The 20,289-nt window shown below is 41.4% G+C and overlaps 3 protein-coding genes across 8 annotated transcripts in view; 2 read left to right on the top strand and 1 right to left on the bottom strand.

The window, feature by feature from the left end:
* Positions 1–5,446, bottom strand: part of TRIM23 (tripartite motif containing 23) — a 30,568-nt gene extending 25,122 nt beyond the window's left edge. The window contains exons 1-2 of one of the 2 annotated variants that reach the window (XM_054032135.1): positions 5,311–5,446; positions 3,831–3,993 (exon numbers count right to left, since the gene is read on the bottom strand). In XM_054032135.1, coding sequence (XP_053888110.1) covers positions 3,831–3,993; positions 5,311–5,409 — 262 coding nt within the window. In that variant the 5' untranslated portion in view covers positions 5,410–5,446. Of the gene's footprint in view, positions 1–663; positions 765–3,830; positions 3,994–5,310 lie in introns of those variants that run through there. The other variant, XM_054032137.1, reaches the window with a different exon arrangement.
* Positions 5,447–5,866: 420 nt separating this feature from the next.
* Positions 5,867–20,289, top strand: part of TRAPPC13 (trafficking protein particle complex subunit 13) — a 43,421-nt gene continuing 28,998 nt past the window's right edge. For 4 of the 5 annotated variants that reach the window (XM_054032141.1, XM_054032140.1, XM_054032139.1 and 1 more), the window contains exons 1-2: positions 6,032–6,121; positions 19,646–19,714. In XM_054032141.1, the coding sequence (XP_053888116.1) occupies positions 6,076–6,121; positions 19,646–19,714 (115 nt within the window). In that variant the 5' untranslated portion in view covers positions 6,032–6,075. Of the gene's footprint in view, positions 5,981–6,031; positions 6,122–19,645; positions 19,715–20,289 lie in introns of those variants that run through there. The other variant, XM_054032142.1, reaches the window with a different exon arrangement.
* On the top strand, positions 6,037–11,865 carry SHLD3 (shieldin complex subunit 3). The gene is made up of 2 exons (XM_054032143.1): positions 6,037–6,121; positions 10,907–11,865. The coding sequence occupies exon 2, from the start codon at positions 11,045–11,047 to the stop codon at positions 11,789–11,791; it is 747 nt and encodes a 248-aa protein (XP_053888118.1). The 5' UTR covers positions 6,037–6,121; positions 10,907–11,044; the 3' UTR covers positions 11,792–11,865.

Raw genomic sequence — 20,289 nt, 5'->3', positions numbered from 1 at the left:
TAGTCTAGATGTGATAAATTTACCCCTGAGCGCTCTTCCGTCGATTCCTGTACTCCGACGCCGCAAGAGGCGCAGGCAGAGTCAACGGGAGAGCGGCAGCAGTCGACTCATCGCAGTGAAGACACCACGGTGAGTAGGTCTAAGTACGTCGACTTCAGCTACGTTATTCACGAGCTGAAGTTGCATAATTTAGATCAATCCCCGCCCCTATGGTAGACCAAGGCTAAGTTGGGTTCCTCACTGGCTGATTGACATTCAGATAGCACAAAACTTTAGAATGGGCCACAGATCCCAGAGAAATCTCACTGGCAGACAAGTTCTACTCTTAAGTTCAGTCAAGGAAACAGGAGAGGAAATCTTAAGCAGCTCAGTAGGCAAGCCCCCTCCAAAAGCAGCAAAAATAAGGTGGATAGAGGAAATGTAATAGATGTGGTGGACCTCTTCTAGTAATCAAGGAGGGGAAACAGTAAGAGAAGTACCCCACAGAACTCAAGTTTTACCTGGCCCATAGGCTGGCTAACTCCCCCTTCTCACATGGGACAACAGATAAGCTTCTTCCTCTGACCACAGAAACTCTAGGCTTTATAATGTACCTGCCCCTCCTTCTGCCCCAAAATAGCTAGTTGCTAAGCATGAGATTTTTATTTGCATAAGCTTCCTTACCTCTGAGTTCCTTTGCTACACAGAAGTCTCTTTCCTCTGATTGGCATGCCTGTGAGGAGCCCTCACCGACAAAACAACCTCTCTCTAAACTGAGCAAGCCTTCTGTTCAGCTAGCATCTGGGGCGTACAAGCTGAAGAAGAACACAGCGGGCTTTGTTTTCTCTTCTTTCTGGATCATGGCCAGTGAGTGTTCAATTGTATGTGTAGTTAAGAGGTCACGAACAGTCTTATGCCCAATAGGACAACATGGATCTCAGAAACAAGATAATGAAATATTTCTTCATACAATGATTTGAAAGTACAAAAGAGAAACTTTCACTAAACATGTAGACTATTGTAGAAAAAATGGGGGTTTAATTGTATTAAGGAACTAAGTTTAACCTATATGATTTTAACATTGCAAGAATATTTTAAAACTATTAGAAGTTCTTCCACATTTTAGAAAAATTCTAAGTTTCAGTGAACAAGGGCAGCATATAGGAGTTTTGCCAGGGAGTTTTCTAGGTAAAGCAGGAGTGACTATGTGACCCTTGGGATAGGTTTGTTTGTTGTCCTGTGACTGCTCGATTGAAGTTCATAGTGTTTGGGGGCTTGTATGCTGAACCTAGCTCCATTAGGCAAGGCTGAAAACTCTTCCTAATGAGGCTCTAAATCAGCTGCTATAGCAGATGACTGGCAGATAGATAATGTAATGCCGATTTTTAAAACAGACATGATCCTGGTAAGTACAGGCCAGTAATCCCAACTTCAGCACCAGGCAAATTGGTTGAAACTATAGTAAGGAACAGAATTATCAGACAGACAAACACAATATGTTGGGGAAGAGTCAACGTGGCTTTTGTAAAGAAAAATCATGCCTCAATCATTTATTAGAATTCTTTGAGGGGGTTAAACATGTGGACAAGGGTGACCCAGTGGATATAGTGTACTTGGACTTTCAGAAAGCCTTTGACAAGGTCCCTCACCAAAGGCTCTTAAGTAAAGTAGGAAGTCATGGGATAAGAAGTAAGGTCCTGTCATAGATCTGTAACTGATTAAAAGATGTAAACAGAGGGTAGGAATAAATGGTCAATTTTCATAATGACAAGAGATAAATAACAGGGTCCACCAAGAATATATATTGGAACCAGTGCTGATCAGCATATTCATAAATGATCTGCAAAAAAAGGCAAACACTGAGGTGGCAAAATTTGCAGATAATACAAAATTATTCTAGATAAATTCAAAGCAGACGGTAAAGAGTTACAAAGGGATCTCACAAAACTGGGTGATTGGGCAACAAAATGGCAGATGAAATTCAATGTTGATAAGTGCAAAGTACTGCATTTTGGAAAATATAATCCCAACTATACATACAAAATGATGGTGTCTAAATTAGCTGTTAACCCTCAGGAATGAATTGCCGGCAGTTCAGCTGTCCCTCCCACCACTGCCATGTGCTGCTCCTGCCCTCTGCCTTGGAGCTGCTCCCCGAGACTCCTGCTTGCTGTGCTGGGGGGGAGGGGAGAGGAAAAGGGGGGCAGTCAGAGCGTCCCCCTCCCCCCTGCTTACCCCATCTTCCATAGAGCAGGGGGGACACACAACAGGGCTCAGGACGGCGGGAGCTTGCTGGCAGCAGCTGCAGTCTCAGCAAGCTGATCTAATTAACAAGGCAGTGTACTTAAGAGTAGGGTCAGCGTACTTAAAGGGGAAATGCGCATCTCTCTCTCACACATGGTGTGTGTCTCTGTCTGCGATGCTGTCTCCCCTCCCTCCATTCCTGCTGCCTTGTAGAGTGTAAGAGTTAACCCTTGAGGGCTCAGCCAATTGCTAGTTCATCATTTAGCAGTAAGGCATTCCCTGGGAAATATCCCACCCTCTGACTCCTCCACCTCTACCAAGCTTCAAAATCATCATCACTGTGTACCAGTATTAAATTGTTTGTTTAAAACTTATAGTGTGTGTGTATATATATATATATATATATATATATATATATAAATAAAAAACTATAGTCTATTGTCTGGTGACACAAATTTCCCTGCAACCTAATCCCCTCATTTACATTGGTTCTTATGGGGAAATTAGATTCGCTTAACATCGTTTTACTTAATGTTACATTTTTCAGGAACATAACTACAACGTTAAGTGAGGAGTTACTGTACTAGAACTGGAAAAAGTAAAGCGAAAGGCAACAACAACAAAAAAGATAATGGGTATGGAAAGCTTTTATATAATGAGAGACTAAAAAGACTGGAACTATTCATCTTAGTCCATTTAATTTAACACAACACATCTCAGGGTGCATATTCTCAAGAAAAGTATGTTACCATGTTAGCTAACACATGGTAAGTAATGTGAGGTAAAATCCTAGTGAAGACAAAGCAGTTTATAGTTTTCATGTTAACAGGTCAAGTTAAAGGGGGAGGTGGGGGTGGGGGTGGGAGCCAACCTAACATAGGGTAGAAACACTTTTCTTAGTAAAGAGAAGGTCTCAGAATTATTACCTTATTGTATCATTTTCCACTCCCTTTGCTCTATCAATGTTCACAAGTTTTGCCACCCATTAGTCTACCTCTCCTACCATTCCTTATGTATAAACTCCCTCCACCCCAAATTTGTAAAAGCACTACCTTATCCTTCTTGAGACACACGTCTGACATGATGTCTACATAGCAACGCTGGCCCAATAATCGCTCCATAAACTTATCAAGCTTAGTCTTGAAGCCAGATATGTCTTTTGCCTCCACTGATCCCCTTGGAATGCTGTTCCAGAACTTCACTCCTCTGATGGTTAGAAACCTTCATCTAATTTCAAGTATAAACTTCCTGATGGCCAGTTTATATCCATTTGTTCTTGTGTCCACATTGGTACTGAGCTTAAATAATTCCTCTCCCTCCCTGGTATTTATTCCTCTGATATATTTATAGAGAGCAATCATATCTCCCCTCAGCCTTCTTTTGGTTAGGCTAAACAAGCCAAACTCTTTGAGTCTCCTTTCATAAGACAGGTTTTCCATTCCTCGGATCATCCTAGTAGCCCTTCTCTGTATCTGTTCCAGTTTGAATTCATCCTTCTTAAACATGGGAGACCAGAACTGCACACAGTATTCCAGATGAGGTCTCACCAGTGCCTTCTATAATGGTACTAACACCTCCTTATCTCTACATATAGTTTTCATCCTTACCTAGTTCAGTAACTTGTCGATCAAAAGGACAGCGAACTGCTCTGCCATGGAGAGGAAGCCGAGTAAGACAGTCATGGCAGACGGTATGACCACACAAAAGCAGTCTGGGAACTTTATCACCTTGCAAAGAAAATACATCTTCACAGACTCCACACTCAAGAACCTATAAATCAAGAAAGCATTTTGAACAGATCAGAAGCAGTCACACATCAAGAGGTAAGTGGCCCATCTTATACTGGTAGCTCTTGTATAAAGAAATCTACCATGCAGCTGCACTCAAACCAATTAACCCCAGCAATCGTCTCATTAGACCAGGGGTAGGCAACCTATGGCTTTGGCGTGCGAGCTGATTTTCAGTGGCAATCACGCTGCCCGAGTCCTAGCCATCCGTCCGGGGGGGCTCTACATTTTAATTTAATTTTAAATGAAGCTTCTTAAACATTTAAAAAAACTTTATTTACTTTACATACAACAATACTTTAGTTATATATTATAGACTTATAGAAAGAGACCTTCTAAAAACATTAAAATGTATTACTGGCACGCAAAACCTTAAATTAGAGTGAATGAATGAAGCCTCGGCACACCACTTCTGAAAGATTGCCGGCCCCTGCATTAGACAGTTCTTCCTTCATGGATTCTAGTCACAATTTGCTTTTGTACAGCCCTTTCTTTCTGCAAATGAACTGAAACTGGACCCACTTACAGCGAGCCCCGGGTAAAAGGAACCATGGGCCAGCCCCGCCCAACTGCCTGTCTGATCTAAGGCTCTTGATGGGGAGCCACTCCATGGCCCAGCTGATTCAGCGAACCCCAGGACTTCCCCATCTCATAGGTAGTGCCCTACCAAATTCACAGCTATGAAAAACACATCATGGATTGTGAAATCTGGTCTCCCCCATTAAATCTGGCTCTTGTGGGGGAGTGCCATAGTATGGTATTACTTTTCCACTCCTGCTGGCATCAACACAGCCTTCAGAGATGGGTTCTTGGCCAGCAGCTGCCACTCTTTGGTCACCCAACTCTGAAGGCAGTGCAGAAATAAGGGTGGCAAAAACCTCCTACAATAGCCTTGCCCCACGGCCCTCTTTTTGGGTCAGGACTCCCATAGTTACAACACCATGAAATTTAAAATTTAAATATCTGAAACTATGAAATTCAATTTCTTTTAAATGGACCGTGAATTTGGTAGGGCCCTACTCAGAGGGCCAGCCATTGGCCTGACACCCCACCCGCCTCTCGACAGGCTGTCCCCTACGCTCGCACGGGCCCACAGGACCCAGGGCCGCCCAACACAGCAAATCATCCACTCGTGCAGGATTCTCCATGTCCCCACCGGTGTCGCCCCCCGAAGCCAGGGGAGGCTGCTGCTGCACAGGCTGTTTCAGTCGCTAGGAGAAGCCCATTAGCCGACACAGCATCGCCACCCTTTGGCAGGATCTGTTATGTGAACCGGGCGGACGGGTGCAGTTCCTCTCACCTTCACAGCAGCCCCGGCCGGCCCCCGACTGCCGCTGTGCCGGGGGCCGGCATCGAGCCCCGCTCCGAGGCCGAGCTTGTTTACACCTATGGCCGCCATCTTGAAAAAGGAAGGAGGAACGAGCTACCTACGCACCGATAAGCCAATGAGCCAGCAGAGAAAGGGGAGCGGGCCACGCGCTGACGCTACACGCCTTGCGCTGTGATGTCACCACACGAAGCGTCCGCGCAGGAATGAAAAATAATATTAAAGGAGTTATTCCCCAGCGGCCGCCGTGATCACCACTGCGCATGCGTCTCCTCGCAAAGCCCACAGTGACACCCAAGGGATGCATGAAGACTACAGTTCCCATCATTCAACGGGTCACATTGACGCTCAGCGGCTCGCGAAAACTACAGGTTCCAGCGTGAAATGCTCTAACTTCATCTCAGTCACCTCAGCGAAGACTTCAAATCCCAGCATGCAACGCGATTAGTCCAGATCCCTAGAAGACTACACCACGGGTCCCTCTTCGTCCAGATCCTCCGTGAGCAGCTGGGATCAAGGGGAGCAGTGCATGCTGGGACCTGTAGTTTCTTCACGGTCCTGCTTAGTCCCAGATGGCGCGTTGCATGCCGGGAAACGCACCTCCGGGTTTTCTGGGACCCGGGCAGCTGGGCTCGGGCTGCCTGTGGACCTTTATCGTGGTTCCTTTCGCCATTAGTAGAATCTTGGCCTAGGTGAATCCTGTAGGCGGCGAAGGCCCAGAGAGGGGAGGCCGAGGCAATGGATGTGAATCAGCCGAAGCAAGAGCATCTGCTAGCCCTGAAAGGTACCGAGACGGGAGCTTACTGCCCCTCCCTCCCCCCGCCTGGGCCCCAACCTTTCGCGCCAGCCTGGGGCGCGGGGTGGCCCCTGCCCTCGTTGCCCTGGGTAGCCTCAGGCCGGGTCTCTCCGCCGGGGGAGGGGGCGAATCCAAGGCGCAGGCCCCGGTGTGTTTGTACGAGAGGGAGTGTGGGCTAGTGGGTAGCGCGCGGAAGCAGGCCGTGCCCAGCGCGGGGTGGGCCGGCGACGGTCAGGAGGGTGTCCTGTTAAGTTCTGGGAGGTGGGCATGACGAGCCCAGAAGACAGGCCCCTGCCTCCCCCCACACCCGCCCGCTAGCCCTGGCAGTGGCTGCACTGCTCAGGTTGAGCTGCGGTTCCGTGCACCGAGTGAGATGAAGAGCGGGCCGGTGAGATTAGCGCCTTTCGAGGAAGAATGAAACACTTAGTGTATTAAAGAGAAAATACTGTATATAAATATTGTCCTGATGCTGCCCGTCTACAGAAGCACTTGCTGTAGTCACAGAAATATCATCGTGTGGTAGCAAATGGGGGAGGAAGTGGTTCACTGGTCACTTTCTCAATGAGACGTGGGCAACGCTTGTGCTAGACGTTAGCTATGTAATCGGGGGACGTGGGTTCTGCTTTTGGCATTGTCAAAGAATCTGTAGCCTTAGGTAAGTCCCTTATCCTTAAAAAGAACAGGAGTACTTGTGGCACCTTAGAGACTAACAAATTTATTAGAGCATAAGCTTTCGTGGACTACAGCCCACTTCTTCGGATGCATATAGAGTGAAATAAATATTGAGGATATATATATATATATATATATATATATATATATATATATACACACACACACATAGAGAGAGCATAAACATATATTACAATAGAAAAACTTCAAAAACAGACTCCAATGAGAGACTGCTGAGCTGGAATTGATATGCAAACTAGACACAATCAACTCAGGATTGAATAAGGACTGGGAATGGCTGAGCCATTACAAACATTGAATCTATCTCCCCTTGTAAGTATTCTCACACTTCTTATCAAACTGTCTGTACTGGGCTATCTTGATTATCACTTCAAATTTTTTTTTTCTTCTCTTACTTAATTGGCCTCTCAGAGTTGGTAAGACAACTCCCACCTGATTATGCTCTCTGTGTGTGTGTGTGTATATATATCTCCTCAATATTTATTCCACTCTATATGCATCCGAAGAAGTGGGCTGTAGTCCACGAAACTTATGCTCTAATAAATTTGTTAGTCTCTAAGGTGCCACAAGTACTCCTGTTCTTTTTGTGGATACAGACTAACACGGCTGCTACTCTGAAACCTCCCTTATCCTTCTTAGCTTCACTTCCTCCAGCTGTAAAATAGGAATAACCACCTATCTTTATATAGTACTGTATACTCTTGGGGGAATTCTGTACCACTGCATGGGTGCAGAATTCATGTCCCTTGCAGATTTCTTTGCTTCCCTTTAAAATGACTTTCTGATTGGGAAGCTACAAGAATGGTCACATGTCCCTCACCAGCAGCATGGACGTGTCCACAGATGCTGGAACTAGCTGTGAGGATGGTGCTAGTGCCCCCTGTGGCTTGAAGTAGTAATAACAACCCAAATACATGGTTTCTGCCTTCAGCACCCCCACTATAAAAATTGTTCTAGCACCACTGGGCACGTCATTTTGGGTGCCTAGACCATCCGTCGGAGAGGAAAATCACCGGGTGCGGGGGCTGAGGATGCCCTGTCTGGTGGCTCCTACCCTGCGCCAGGCTCAGCTGGTAGTTCCGGCGGGGCTGGGGTTGAGCGAGGACAGGACTTCCCCTTCTCCCTCAAGGAGCGACCGGCGCTGGGTCAGACCCACCCCCAGAAACCTCCCCCAGCTACAGGAAGTTCCACACCCCCTAACCCCATTGCTCCTCAGGTGCGGAGGGAGGGGTCACTGTATGGGGAGCTGTTCCTCTGTCCACCCAGCCCCTGTGTAATCCAGCCCCCTTCCCCCCACACCATACTCAGACCTCTCACAAAGCCCCCTTAGCCCCCACTCCAGTGAGCCCCATCCCACTGCACCTGGACCACCCCAACAAGCCCCCCGCTCCTCTGAGCCCCAGCCACCTGCACCCTCACTCCAACAAGCCCCACTTCCCCAGCACCCAGAACCTCCCTATGATCCCCTATGCATCCAGAGCTTTTTGTGTGTGTGTGTGTGTGTGTGCACCCACAATTTTTAATTTTCTGGTTAAGGATTCTCTCAGGAGTAAGTACTGTGAGCTCTTTGAATGAAAAAATATGCAAGTACAGAATGTTGTATTAATTGGAGACTGATGTGTTTACAGTCTTGACCAAACAGATTGGAAGAGAAACAAAGATATAGGTGGTGGAAAAGCTGTGCAATGCTTTGAAGGTGAAGAGGAGAAACTTGAACTTTGTTAGGAAAAAAGAGGGTGAGAGAAGATCTTGTCTGGAAGACAATCTTGGTGGTAGTGTTCCTCGTGGATTGGAGAGGGAAGGGCTAGAAAGCTTCTGGAAGTCACAGAGCATATAAATACCACTGACTTATGGGGGGTGAAAATCCTGTGTTCTGCAATACCTGCAGTTAGCAGATGAGTTTTAGCATGTTCAGCAGAGTGCTTACATTTGCTATCCATTGGGCTTATAGTATATAAAATACAATATTTTTGTCTTCTAACTCTTTGCTCAACAGATAATTGCAGACTTAATTGATTCCTTGCCTCCATAGTCCAGAACTGATAAATTCATGTTTTCTACATTCTTTGAGTCTAATTTGCATGAGAGCACAACTCCACAATGGAGTGCTGACCATTTTTGCCAGTAGTGAATTGGGACCTGTAACAATGAGAGAACAGAGCACTAAATAATCTTTATCTGCTTTTCCCTTTTCTGAGTCAATAAACATTATATTGCTTCTGGCATTGTTTGTCTACCATTGTGCTTTTGTGTTCCTATTAAGTAGCAATAATGAGCAAGATGAAGTCCATAATCCTGTAATAAGTTGAACTCAATGGGGCTACTCAAGTACATAAGTTATACATCTGCATAAGTGATTGCAGAATTGGGGTTTTAGGCCATGTTTACATTAGCGAGCTTATAGCGGCACAGCTATACCGATTAAACTGCACTGCTATAAAATCACTTGTGTAGCCGCTCTATGCTGATGGGAGAAAGCTCTCCTGTTGACATAATAAAACCACCTCAACAGGTGGCAGTAGCTATGTCAGTGGGAGAAGCTCTTCTGCTGACGTAGCATTGTGTGTGCTACCACTTATGCTGGCAAAACTTATGTCACTCGGGGGTGTTTTTTTCACACCGCTGACATAAGTTTTGCCGACATAAGTGGTAGTGAAGACATAGCCTTAGTTGAATCCACCTCATGTTAATACGCTCACTTTTAAAACACTCCAGAAGACAGTATATTGGTTTTAATGGTGTTACCTTATTGCTGTCTAAAGCAGTTAGAGATTTCAAATGACAACATCAAGCTGCTTTTCCACTTTTCCATAATAAAAAAAAAAAAAATCAACAGTTCTGCTGTTGTAACAGCTCATTCAAAGCAAAATCTTTTCTTAATACACCCTTGTTTGGGGCATAGAGGACTGATAAGAGGTGTAAGTAGATCCCTGGGCCTGCAGAGAAGTGAGTGTAGCATGTGTCCCTTTCAACTTCTAGAATTCAGTCATTGCAATGCAATAGTTAAATGATCAGAGTCTAGTGTCTGTTTATTGTTGGTGTCTGTTAGAACTCAGAGAGTAAAGGATGCTATGAATTCATTCCATAATTGGTAATCCTGTTTGTATCCATTACCTAACATGCAATTTAACCTTCATCTGAGCGATAGAAATGTTGAAATTTGGAAATTAAGGAGTATCGTATTTAAAGATTTCATATAATAGCATGACTGCGATGTGTAGAGCTAAGACTGGTTGATATATAGTTATGCTTTGGAATGGAAATAAGAAAATCTTTATTATATATTGTTTGGCATACTTGGAGTCCAGAACAGCTTCTTGGCTAATCGTCTACTTTAAATTGTGTATTTCTGTTAGTCCTATTTCAGAGAGTATTTTTTTCATCATCAGTAACTGTAATCTGCAGTATATTATTCAGTTTCCTTCATGGGAGTAGAAGGAAGATATTGTTTTGGATTTGTATTTAAAATTAATATTTTCTTTTCTTCTCTTCTCCCCCGCCCCCTTTTTCTTTTTGGCTTGATAATTTAAGACGATATAATAGGTTTTAACTTCAAGCTGGTGGTAATTTTATCGTATGACAGTTAACGTTTTAAATGAAATCCTGGTACTTTTAGTGGATAGCATTAGATATGTGTGTTAAGAACATAGTACCATAGATGCATGGTAATTTGTGGGTAAATACAGTGGCATACAATCTGAGGGTTCTATTGAGGCATGATTAACTGGGCAAAACTTCTTCACATCAATTTCATATGACCACAGAAATGGGTGGATAACAGGGAGGAGAATATTGTTTTGGGGGGGGAACAGCATAGGTTTTTCCATGAAAAGCAGATCATCTAAATTTATGTATGTTTTGTTTTGTTAAAGTTTAAAATGTACTTACCTGGTGTTTTAAAACACTAGCAATGATTAAATACCAGTAAGTAATCACTTGTGGTAAAGTATGAAGCATTCTGTTACATAAATATAAATATTGCTAGTTTATCTTTACAGCATTTTGTTTTACTGTAAAATATTCTAGCAATATATGGCTTAATATGGTGGTATCTTATTCTTTACAATACTTCTGCTTTAGGTCCTGTTTTCTTCTGATCTGTGCATCACATGCAAGAAGAGATTCTTGTAAATAAGATGTATTACGCTTTAGAGTCGAGGATCCTAATCAAGAGACTGTTGCTTTTATTAAGAATAACTGGATTCCTACAGTACCAGCATGGAAGTAGTTTTGCACTATCGACCATTTCAGAATGACCTCACAAAATTGCAGAAACTTGCAGAAGAAACACTGAAGGAGTTTCCTATTCGGCAACTACCGAGATTTGTTCCCTGGTTTCCAAATGTTTCACACAAACTTCCACTCAAGCCTAAAAGACAACCACCTATTATTTCTGGTGAGAAAGCAGAAGAAGTGAAACAACTTGTTGCAGCTTCAGAACCTCTTATTGGGCGATATTATGACTGCACAGTGGACCTTCTGGAGTTTCAGTCTAATTTGAAAACTGGTCAAAGTTTAATTCAGGCACAAACAGTGCATGCACAAATTAATTCAAGCAATTTGGAAGTACAGTCAGCAAATGAAAAACCAAAATTGAGAAGGTCTTGGAGTATCTCTGTCCCTAGTTCTAAACTTAAAGAAAAAATTCTTCCTTTATCTAGAGAACTGCAGAGTAATTTAGAAAGAATGAAGCTACATGCATTTTATAGAGCAAAGTGGACAATTGAGCAATCTATTTGTAATAATCAAACTCTAGAAGACATTTGGATAAAATTGAACACAATGATCAAACACAATGAATTGCCGTCTTGCAATGCTACAATCCAGAGATGTGTGGACCAGATATGGGTTTTCTGTGACCTATTATACAGTGAATATGTTGGCAATCTTCTTAAAGAAAGATTAAATCTTACTGGGAGAATGAACTTGCTTGTACATAAATATGGAATTATATTTAGTTTGTAACTTTAAAACCAAAGGAAATAGTAATATTACTGTCTGGAATATTAGGGTTTGTATCCACAAAAACAATGAGGAGTCCAGTGGCACCTTAAAGGCTAACAGATTTATTCGGGCATAAGCTTTCGTGGGTGTAAAAACCCGCTCTTCAGATGCATGGAGAAGTGGGTTTTTTAACCATGAAAGCTTATGTCCAAATAAAACTTAGTCTTTAAGGTGCTACCGGACTCCTCGTTGTTTTTATTAGTTTGATTAGAATTGTTTGTTTACATATAATTTTGTTTGACCATGAATTATATCACTGTATTTTGTAGTTAAGAACATTAGAATAGCATTTGTGTAACTTTTCCCCTCCCCCCATGCATAGAGTCAGAGTCCATTGTCCAGTGACTCTTGCAGATGATCTGTGTTAGGAAAATGAAATCTGTACTTCTGTCAGAGGACTTCCTTCCTGTACTGATTGAGTTAAAATTAGGAGGAGAGAAAAAGCACAATATATTTTTTTAAGTGAGTCATCATTGTCACCATGATGGATTTTGATTTTGTCCTAGAGTTCCAAGATGCTGATTATCTCTAGGAAAAATTCTCATTAGGATGAATAGTTTACATTTAAAATGTAAACTGACTTCCATTCCACACAAATCTTGTCATCTCGTGCTTATTTGCTCTGAAATACCAAATAATAAAGATTAGAGAAAAGTTTATATTGTAGCTGAGGGGTGAAAACATTGTAAATTCTTTCACCTCCATTATTTTATGCCTTTTGCACTGATATTTTTCTGGTGTCCCTGCTTTTTGATTTCATTCCTACAGCCTCAGTAGCTTATAATTATAGTGGTGAACAAAAAGAAAGTGCTAGGTTAATGGTTATTAAACCATCAGCATCTTGGAAATTAGTCTGACTAGCTTGTGAAATTGTACATATTGATAATATAACTGGATGCATTGGTATGTTAAGATGTTTGAATGCAGCATGGCTTGCAGTGACATGAGAGAAGAGACCCATCTTCAGTATGAATGTTGAGTATGCTCTTGTTCTCTTCAGAGGGTTTGTGATAAACTAGAGCAGGTACCTTGGGACCCTGTAGGAGTGTATGGGCATGTATTTCTCTTGGGGACCTCTGCTAGGAAGTTTACAGTTATGCTAGCTGTCTTGGAAGAATCTATAGCCTAGCTAGATGTAAATTGTTACAGTAGGCTTTAGCTATGAGGGAAGAAGGGAAAATAGTTAGTGAATGAGGATCCCAGGATGTTGGACAGTGTCCTGAAGGCCATTGTGTTGGATTAGAGTACAGAGAAAGAAAGTCCCTGTTTATTTCTCAGAAGACCCAACTATTCTAAAAGTTAACCATTTGTAACTATTGGCAAATGTTGTTTCCCACTTTAGAGGTCTGAGTAGTAATTTTACATTGCAAAACCCTTTGGGAAACATAGTTCCACAACTCCATTTCTAACCTTATTTATTTTCAATAAACACACACAAGTTGCTATCTAAAGCAAAAATCTGAAAATTAATGTGATTTTGATTTAATTGGTAAATTAACAGTTTAGATGGGAAGTGTCTATATTTTGCCTAATGCTTCCATCCTGCCTCCTCCATTTTAATGGTAAGTTTCATTGTGAATACTACTGATTTAATCTGATTGCAGTTCTTTTGGCATCTCTTACCTCTGTAAACAAATCAGTTAATCACTAGCCTAACCATTTGCCATCACACTGACAGGACAGATGTCCGACCCAGCAGTATAATTTCTTCCTTCTGATTCTCTATAAGTACTTCTTGCTCTTGCCTGAATGGTCAGTGTTTTCTCTTGAGGTATGAGTTTTTTTAAAATCTTTTAATATTTCTGTTTAGTACAACTGCATTGAGAGTTTCATAGGATAACCCAGGGTCTGTATTAATTTAAAAGCTTGCATAGCTAAATTGCATAGTTTAATTTACTGTTCTTTATAACAACAAAATTAGTAATAGAGATACAAATAGCCCTTGTCTAGTCAGAATTTTCTTCCTTTTAATATACTGTATAGAAAAGAAACGTTGTGGTAGAGTGCAGTATAGAATAAGCTTAAGTACCTCAGACTATCACACTTCTTTGATCTTGGGCTATAACAAGAAAATCCAATTTTGGGCCCAGATCCTTCAAAGATTTACATAGGCAGTAGCTTTATTTAAGTCAGTAGTCCCATTGAAGTCAGGTCCTGACCCTGCAAAGATTTATGCATGTAACTTCACTCACATGAGGAGTCCCCACTGAGTAAAGTTACACACATGCATAAATCTTTTTAGGATCAGGACCTTTAATTTATGTTTGGCTTATGATTTCCCAGTGTGACAGGTTATATCATTGTAATCTGTGTCTGTTTTATACATGTAATTAAAATTGGACTAATTTTCTCTAGCTAAACATGTTTGGTATCCGTTTTCTGACTTAAAATTCTTGGTAAGAACTTACTGTGAGAATCAAATAATGTTAGGACTTTTATTCTATGTCCACTTTCTTCAGTGCTTATAGTTTTCTGGATAACTGCCGTCAAATGGATTGTGAACCCCCAATACTGTCTATTAAGAGGATTATTTCAGTTAGTACTGATTTACAGTCTTAAACCCGGAACTTTATTTTAATTTGTTTTAGAAATGCTTAGCTGAAATGCATATGTATTTAAATCTCCTTAGTATTTTGCTTGCCTTCATTCTGGCCCATTTCTCCATTACTGTGTTACGTACACTCTTTACAGGAAATGGGATTGGGAGTGTGGGAAGATGACTTTAAGCTACTTGCGTGTTTTCCTACACTGTGGGCCTGGCCGTTAGTGTGAATTACTGTATTCCCAACTTCAAGCATTCAGGGATCATAAGTCAGGCCCCCCAAAAGTCATGAGATTATATTAAAATTCATGTCGTTTTTTTAAATAATACATTTTGGGTCTTTTTATTTGCCTTCTTGTTTTTGAGCTTTTAGAATTCATGTTTTTTAGTTCTTTCTATGTCTCATCATTGTGGCAAACTTTTTTTTTAAATGAAAGCTGGGATTTTCATATAGTTGCATGACTCAGGAGCTGTAGTTTTAAGGAAAATGCCATATATTGTGAGACTTGTGATAAAATCACAAGAGTTGGAGGCAACGGTGAAATTAGAGTAGTCCTACGACTTGGAATTAATTTTACTTGACTCCTGTGGCCCTCAATTGTCCATGGGAAGCAGAGAATAGCCAGAGTTCACCAGCAATCCAGATTCATCCATCTTTCCCATGATATGTTCTGGGTATGTGGTGGATAGTATGACCAGATGTCCCAATTTTATAGGGACAGTCCTGATTTTTGGGTCTTTCTTATATAGGCTCCTATAACCCGCCCCCCCACCCCCCGTCCCGATTTTTCACATTTGCTGTCTGTTCACCCTAGTGGTTGGGACAGGCGTAGAGCTGTTGCAGTAGTTCTGTATTAGAGGCTGCTCTCAGGCTATTTTCCAGGGAAAATTTATCACCCCTTTATGCTAGAGTTGTGTAAGGAGGCCCAAAAAAAAAAAAAAAAAAATCTTACCAGTGTTTACAATGGAGGGATACTGTCCCATTGACTTCAATGACAACAATACCTTATCTCCAATGGGTGTAGTAAAAGTCCCCATATAATATTTGGAAGAAACCTTAAAGCAATCCACACATAGCCTGTGCATCAAGAATGACATGATGCCCAATGCTACTCTTTCAAAATCACACTCGTGATGTTTGAACAGGCCTAGACTTCTAAGGGTTTGTCTACACTCGCAAGTTTTGTCGCCAAAAACTGCCTTTTGGCGACAAAACAGCAAGAGGATACACACTACAATGGGACTTTTGTTGCGAAAAATGCCCAGTTTTGGCAACAAAAAACTTCCAACTGTAAGAGAGACTTGTCTTTTCCCCTCCCTTTATTGTCGACAAAGAGCCAGTGTAGACATTGCTGATTGTTTTGCTGACAGAACTGGCTTCCGCCAGTATCCCACAATGCCTGCCCTGATTGTTCTGCTCAGTGTTTTGATCTCTGCTGCCCCCCAGGCATGCACCCCTCCCCTTTCAAAGCTGCAGGAAGTATCTGTGTGCTGCTCTGTTTGGGGAACAAACAAAGAACAAATCATGGGAATGCTCCTGTTCTGCCCTGCACTAGGAACACAGCGGCAGGCAGACTGCTGCTGCAGGAGGAGGGGAACAGACTGCTGTGCTGCTTTGCCATTCTTCAGCATGGAGAGCTCACAGAGCTGCTCATGATGCTGCTCTCGGCAGCTGAGGGGGCTGCGGGAGAAATCTGAGAGAATCCAAAGATGTGCAGTGATCAGCTCTTCCTTCCCACAACACTGCACTGTGGAATACATACCCATGGTGCATTGCTCACCCTGTTGATGATGGTGTCCCCAATGTGGACATGATCTGTTGACAGAGGGAGCAAGTGTGAACACTCTTTGGCGATTTTTGTTTTGTCGACTTTTGGGTGTTGACATAAGTTTTGTCAACAAAACTTGGTAGTGTAGACAAGCCCTAAGTGCTGAAAGTTTTTAGAAGCTTGATGGAAAAGTTAAGTTTGGTGGGGTGGTTAATCATAATACTTTCAATGAAAATTGCAGGAAAAGTGTCTGGGATTTCACTATTGATACTCTTTGTAACTTTATGGCATGAACAAATTACTCAGCTGAGCGCAATTTAAAAATATGGGCATCACTATAGTGGCATTGCATTTCTATAGGAGGTTTAACAGTTTTCTAAACAAAAGTAATGCTAATGTAACTGCTGCAGTGGTTGTGGAAGTAGCGATTACTAATCCAGCTGCTCCTCTTCCCAGATGGACTTACCTTCATTTGGATCCTGTATTTGTCTTATGGTGTGAAAAGGCATGTTATTCAGTGCAGTGCTCCAGTGTCTCATCAACTTTTTTACATAGGTTACAGTAACTGTTCGCCAGCTACTAAATGTTCCACCTGTAACACTTACTATGCTGCTGTATTTGCTGTTTGCCTAATATTGTGCTAATTTCAGTGGAATGTTGATAGTTGTCAGCAGAGCAATAAGGAAAATGAAGGGTGTAATATTTGTTGTTGTTTCTGCACTTGCGTAAGGAGGCATCCAGTCCCTCTTGATGCAGATCTTATGGAATATACCTTAAATTCTCATTTATCGCTGATGCTTACTCAAGACAACAAATCAGGCTGAATGAAGTAAGATGTTTTCACACTTCTTCATTTTATGCCATTATTATTCCTGACAGGGGTGCAGAATTCATATGGCCTGCATATTTATGTGCCCCCCACACACAGAAAAATGCAAAAGAAATCTCCGGGGGGACACGCGCTTTTCCCCTGGCAACCCAGACAGTGCGTCTGTTCCAGTGTGCCTGGAGCAGCCTCAGAGAGGCAAATCCCTGTGGGGGAGACTTTGATCACGGTCAGGGGATGGGGCTGGGCATGGGTGCCTGCCAATAAGTGAGCGAGACTCTGTCCCTTGCTACTGCGACTCGCCAGGGGCATGGAGGGATAGTTCTTTTCAGGAGGAAGGCTCATTCTCTGAGGCCGAAATGTAGCAGCCTGCCTGTATAGTAAGGTTGTTAATGTTCCTATTGTTAGTTAACTGTTCCCATTCTCAGTCAATTCCCCCAGGAGCATAAAACCTGTAAAAGTTTTAAGGCCCCTACATTTCCAGAATGATGTAAAGGAGCCTTATTATAAATAACAAGTAAGGTAATCCTCAGCTAGGAAGATCTGGGTGTCTTTCTCGCCTTTTTCCTGTGCCAAAGTGGCACAATGGGGTTAGATTACAGCTCAGGATTTATTTTACTTACCCATTTAAAAAAAAAAAAAAAACTTTAAGGGCAACATTTACCAAGCAGTCAATAAAATGTCAGGACAATCAGAACCATGCACTTTCCAAAGTACCCAGCCAGGTCCAGGACAATGATTAGCAAAACTGCATGACTTATGTGTGAAAGTCTGCGCAATTTAAAATGATATTCTACTTTTGTGTGTGCGCTGTTTGGTGTTCTGTAATGTAATTAGCAAAAACTATGAAAGTTTTGAACAATTTAATTTTATTTTTGTTTCTGTTCTGTAATGTAATTTAAATGAAAATCCAGGATTATAACTGAAATGCAGGGTATTAGTTACCAAGTGTTTGTAACTTGACTTCCATGTGTTTAGGAAATGCTGAATAGTTATTGTGACTTTTTTCTGTATTGCAGTTTAAATAAATTACCAAAACAATTGAAACTACTGTGATTATATTGCCTTATTTTGACAAATAAATAAAATATGCAGAATTTTGCAGAATTGTAAAAAAATTTTGGCACAGAATCCCCCCAGGAGTACATTATGCCTTCTTCAGCTAAAATCTCCAATTTACACCGTCCTATTAAAAAAAGCTTTATGCATGGTTCACTTTTGTAATATATACATTCCCTAAAGCAACAGAGTGTGTCTCCACTAACCATCCCATGTAGGTATCTTGTATTGTAGCATAAACTACCACATGAACCATTGCATCATGCCCAAATGCATACCCAAAACAATCAGTGAGTTTACCAAGCTGGCATCAATGAATGCTGAGTAGACTAATGAATATGAAATGAAAATTCATCAGTCTTTCAAATAGCAACTTTCAATGCAAGCTTGTCCAGTTTATTTTTCTATAGCCTGAAGAGATCCTGAGCTGAAGGTTGCCTTGATCTGCTACATAAAATGTATTTCCTATTTTTAAATGGTAAATAATACATTCTATATGAAAAAATGAAGGAATATTATTTGTATTTTGGAACTTCCGCATTCTCAAATTACTTTGCCTGAGAAGCAATGACTTACAATGTAATATTCAATAGCACAATTATCAGTATTTGTTTAGTCTTGTGAGTCTTATTACACTTATGAGCTAAGATCAAGTTTAGAGGTAAAGCTTAACCAAAAATATATTGTAAATGAGGGGAACACTGGTTTGCAGAGAGGAACTGCAGATGTTGGTCCTAGCAAATAATTTTATGCATTTGCATTTAAAAAAAATACTGAGCCTTTGTCTAGAATTTTACATCTTCAAAGCAGTTTTCAGACAATGGTCCTGATCCTGCAAACATGTATGCAATAGAACTCAATGGGATTACTGTCATGTGTAAATATTTGCAGAATCAGGATCAGTGTTTGTTGTTGTATGGGGGGGGGGGAGGGTTGGGTTTTTTTTTATTTTTATTTTTATTTTTTTTTCCTATTCTCCATCTGGAAAATAATCTCTCTTGAGGATAAATCGCAGGCACCATGATATAGATGAGGTTACATAATTTGAGTAAGATGGTTTACAGCAGCCTTGCAAAATTCTATTTGTCCCCTTTCCTGGGGCAAGATTATTTGGTTTGTTTGACAGGTAAGTAAAATCTCATTCATTTAGTTTTGATCATTTTGCAAGGCTGATTTAAAGTTTGTGACTACAACTCTACCTCGATATATGCTGTCCTTGGGAGCCAAAAAATCTTACCGCATTATAGGTGAAACCGCGTTATATCGAACTTGCTTTGATCCACCGGAGTGCACAGCCCCACCCCTCCCAGAGCACTGCTTTACCGCATTATATCAGAATTCGTGTTATATTGGGTCGAGTTATATCGGGGTAGAGGTGTACAAGAAATCAATTGTATGCAATGACCTAGATCCCTATTAAACTTTAACTCCATACTGACCAAAGATATTCACCAGGAAGTGCTGGTAATGTGATAGTTTGAAAGAGGGTGATAAAAGCAGACTTGAAAACAAGAAAATGAAAAATGTGGTGGTGGTTTTTGTTTCTTACTAAAACTACTAAATATTTTTGGATCTTTTAATGTTTGCATTAACTTTTCCTTTCCTTTCTGAATTCACAGTGATGAGGTTAACCAAACCTACGTTATTCACCAATATTCCAGTGACTTGTGAAGAGAGAGACTTGCCAGGTATATGATGATCTCCTGATAATTAATTAATTATTGTTTATATATCATCAGAGGTGTTCAGTTGCTCTACTTAACATATTTTTTAAAAGAAAAGCAGGTTCATCCCCTGAGGAGTTACAATCTAATAAATACAGAACACAAAAAAGGATGAAAAGGGTGGATGGTACTAGAAAGGCAAGGACATCTGAGAACATTTAGACTAATTTAGTAAGCAACATAAACTGGAGTTTCATCCTGGCACACAAAAGCAAAAAGGATTAAAGCAGCCCAGAATGAGCATCTGAGACTTCTACACCACACATCTGCAGTCAGAGAGGTTACAATGTATTATCTGAAGTAAATATTCCCCTTGTAATGCCCATAAAAAAAATAGCAAAGTTCACCACCACAGTTCTCACTCCAAGGCTTTGGAAGCTTGGTGGATAACCTATAAACATGTGCCCTAAAAATCTGAGGAATTAGGAAAATCATAACACCCAGTGGAAACTGTTTTTGGTGTTTTGAGATGATTGTATATGGAGGGAAGGTTTCAGAGAACCAAATGCACACTGGGGAGAAAATAGAAGCATGGAATC

Source organism: Malaclemys terrapin, chromosome 6, assembly GCF_027887155.1.
Source record: "Malaclemys terrapin pileata isolate rMalTer1 chromosome 6, rMalTer1.hap1, whole genome shotgun sequence".
Taxonomy (NCBI): Eukaryota; Metazoa; Chordata; order Testudines; family Emydidae; genus Malaclemys; species Malaclemys terrapin.
Note: the sequence above shows the minus strand (reverse complement) of the source record. Positions and strands in the feature narration are given on the sequence as shown.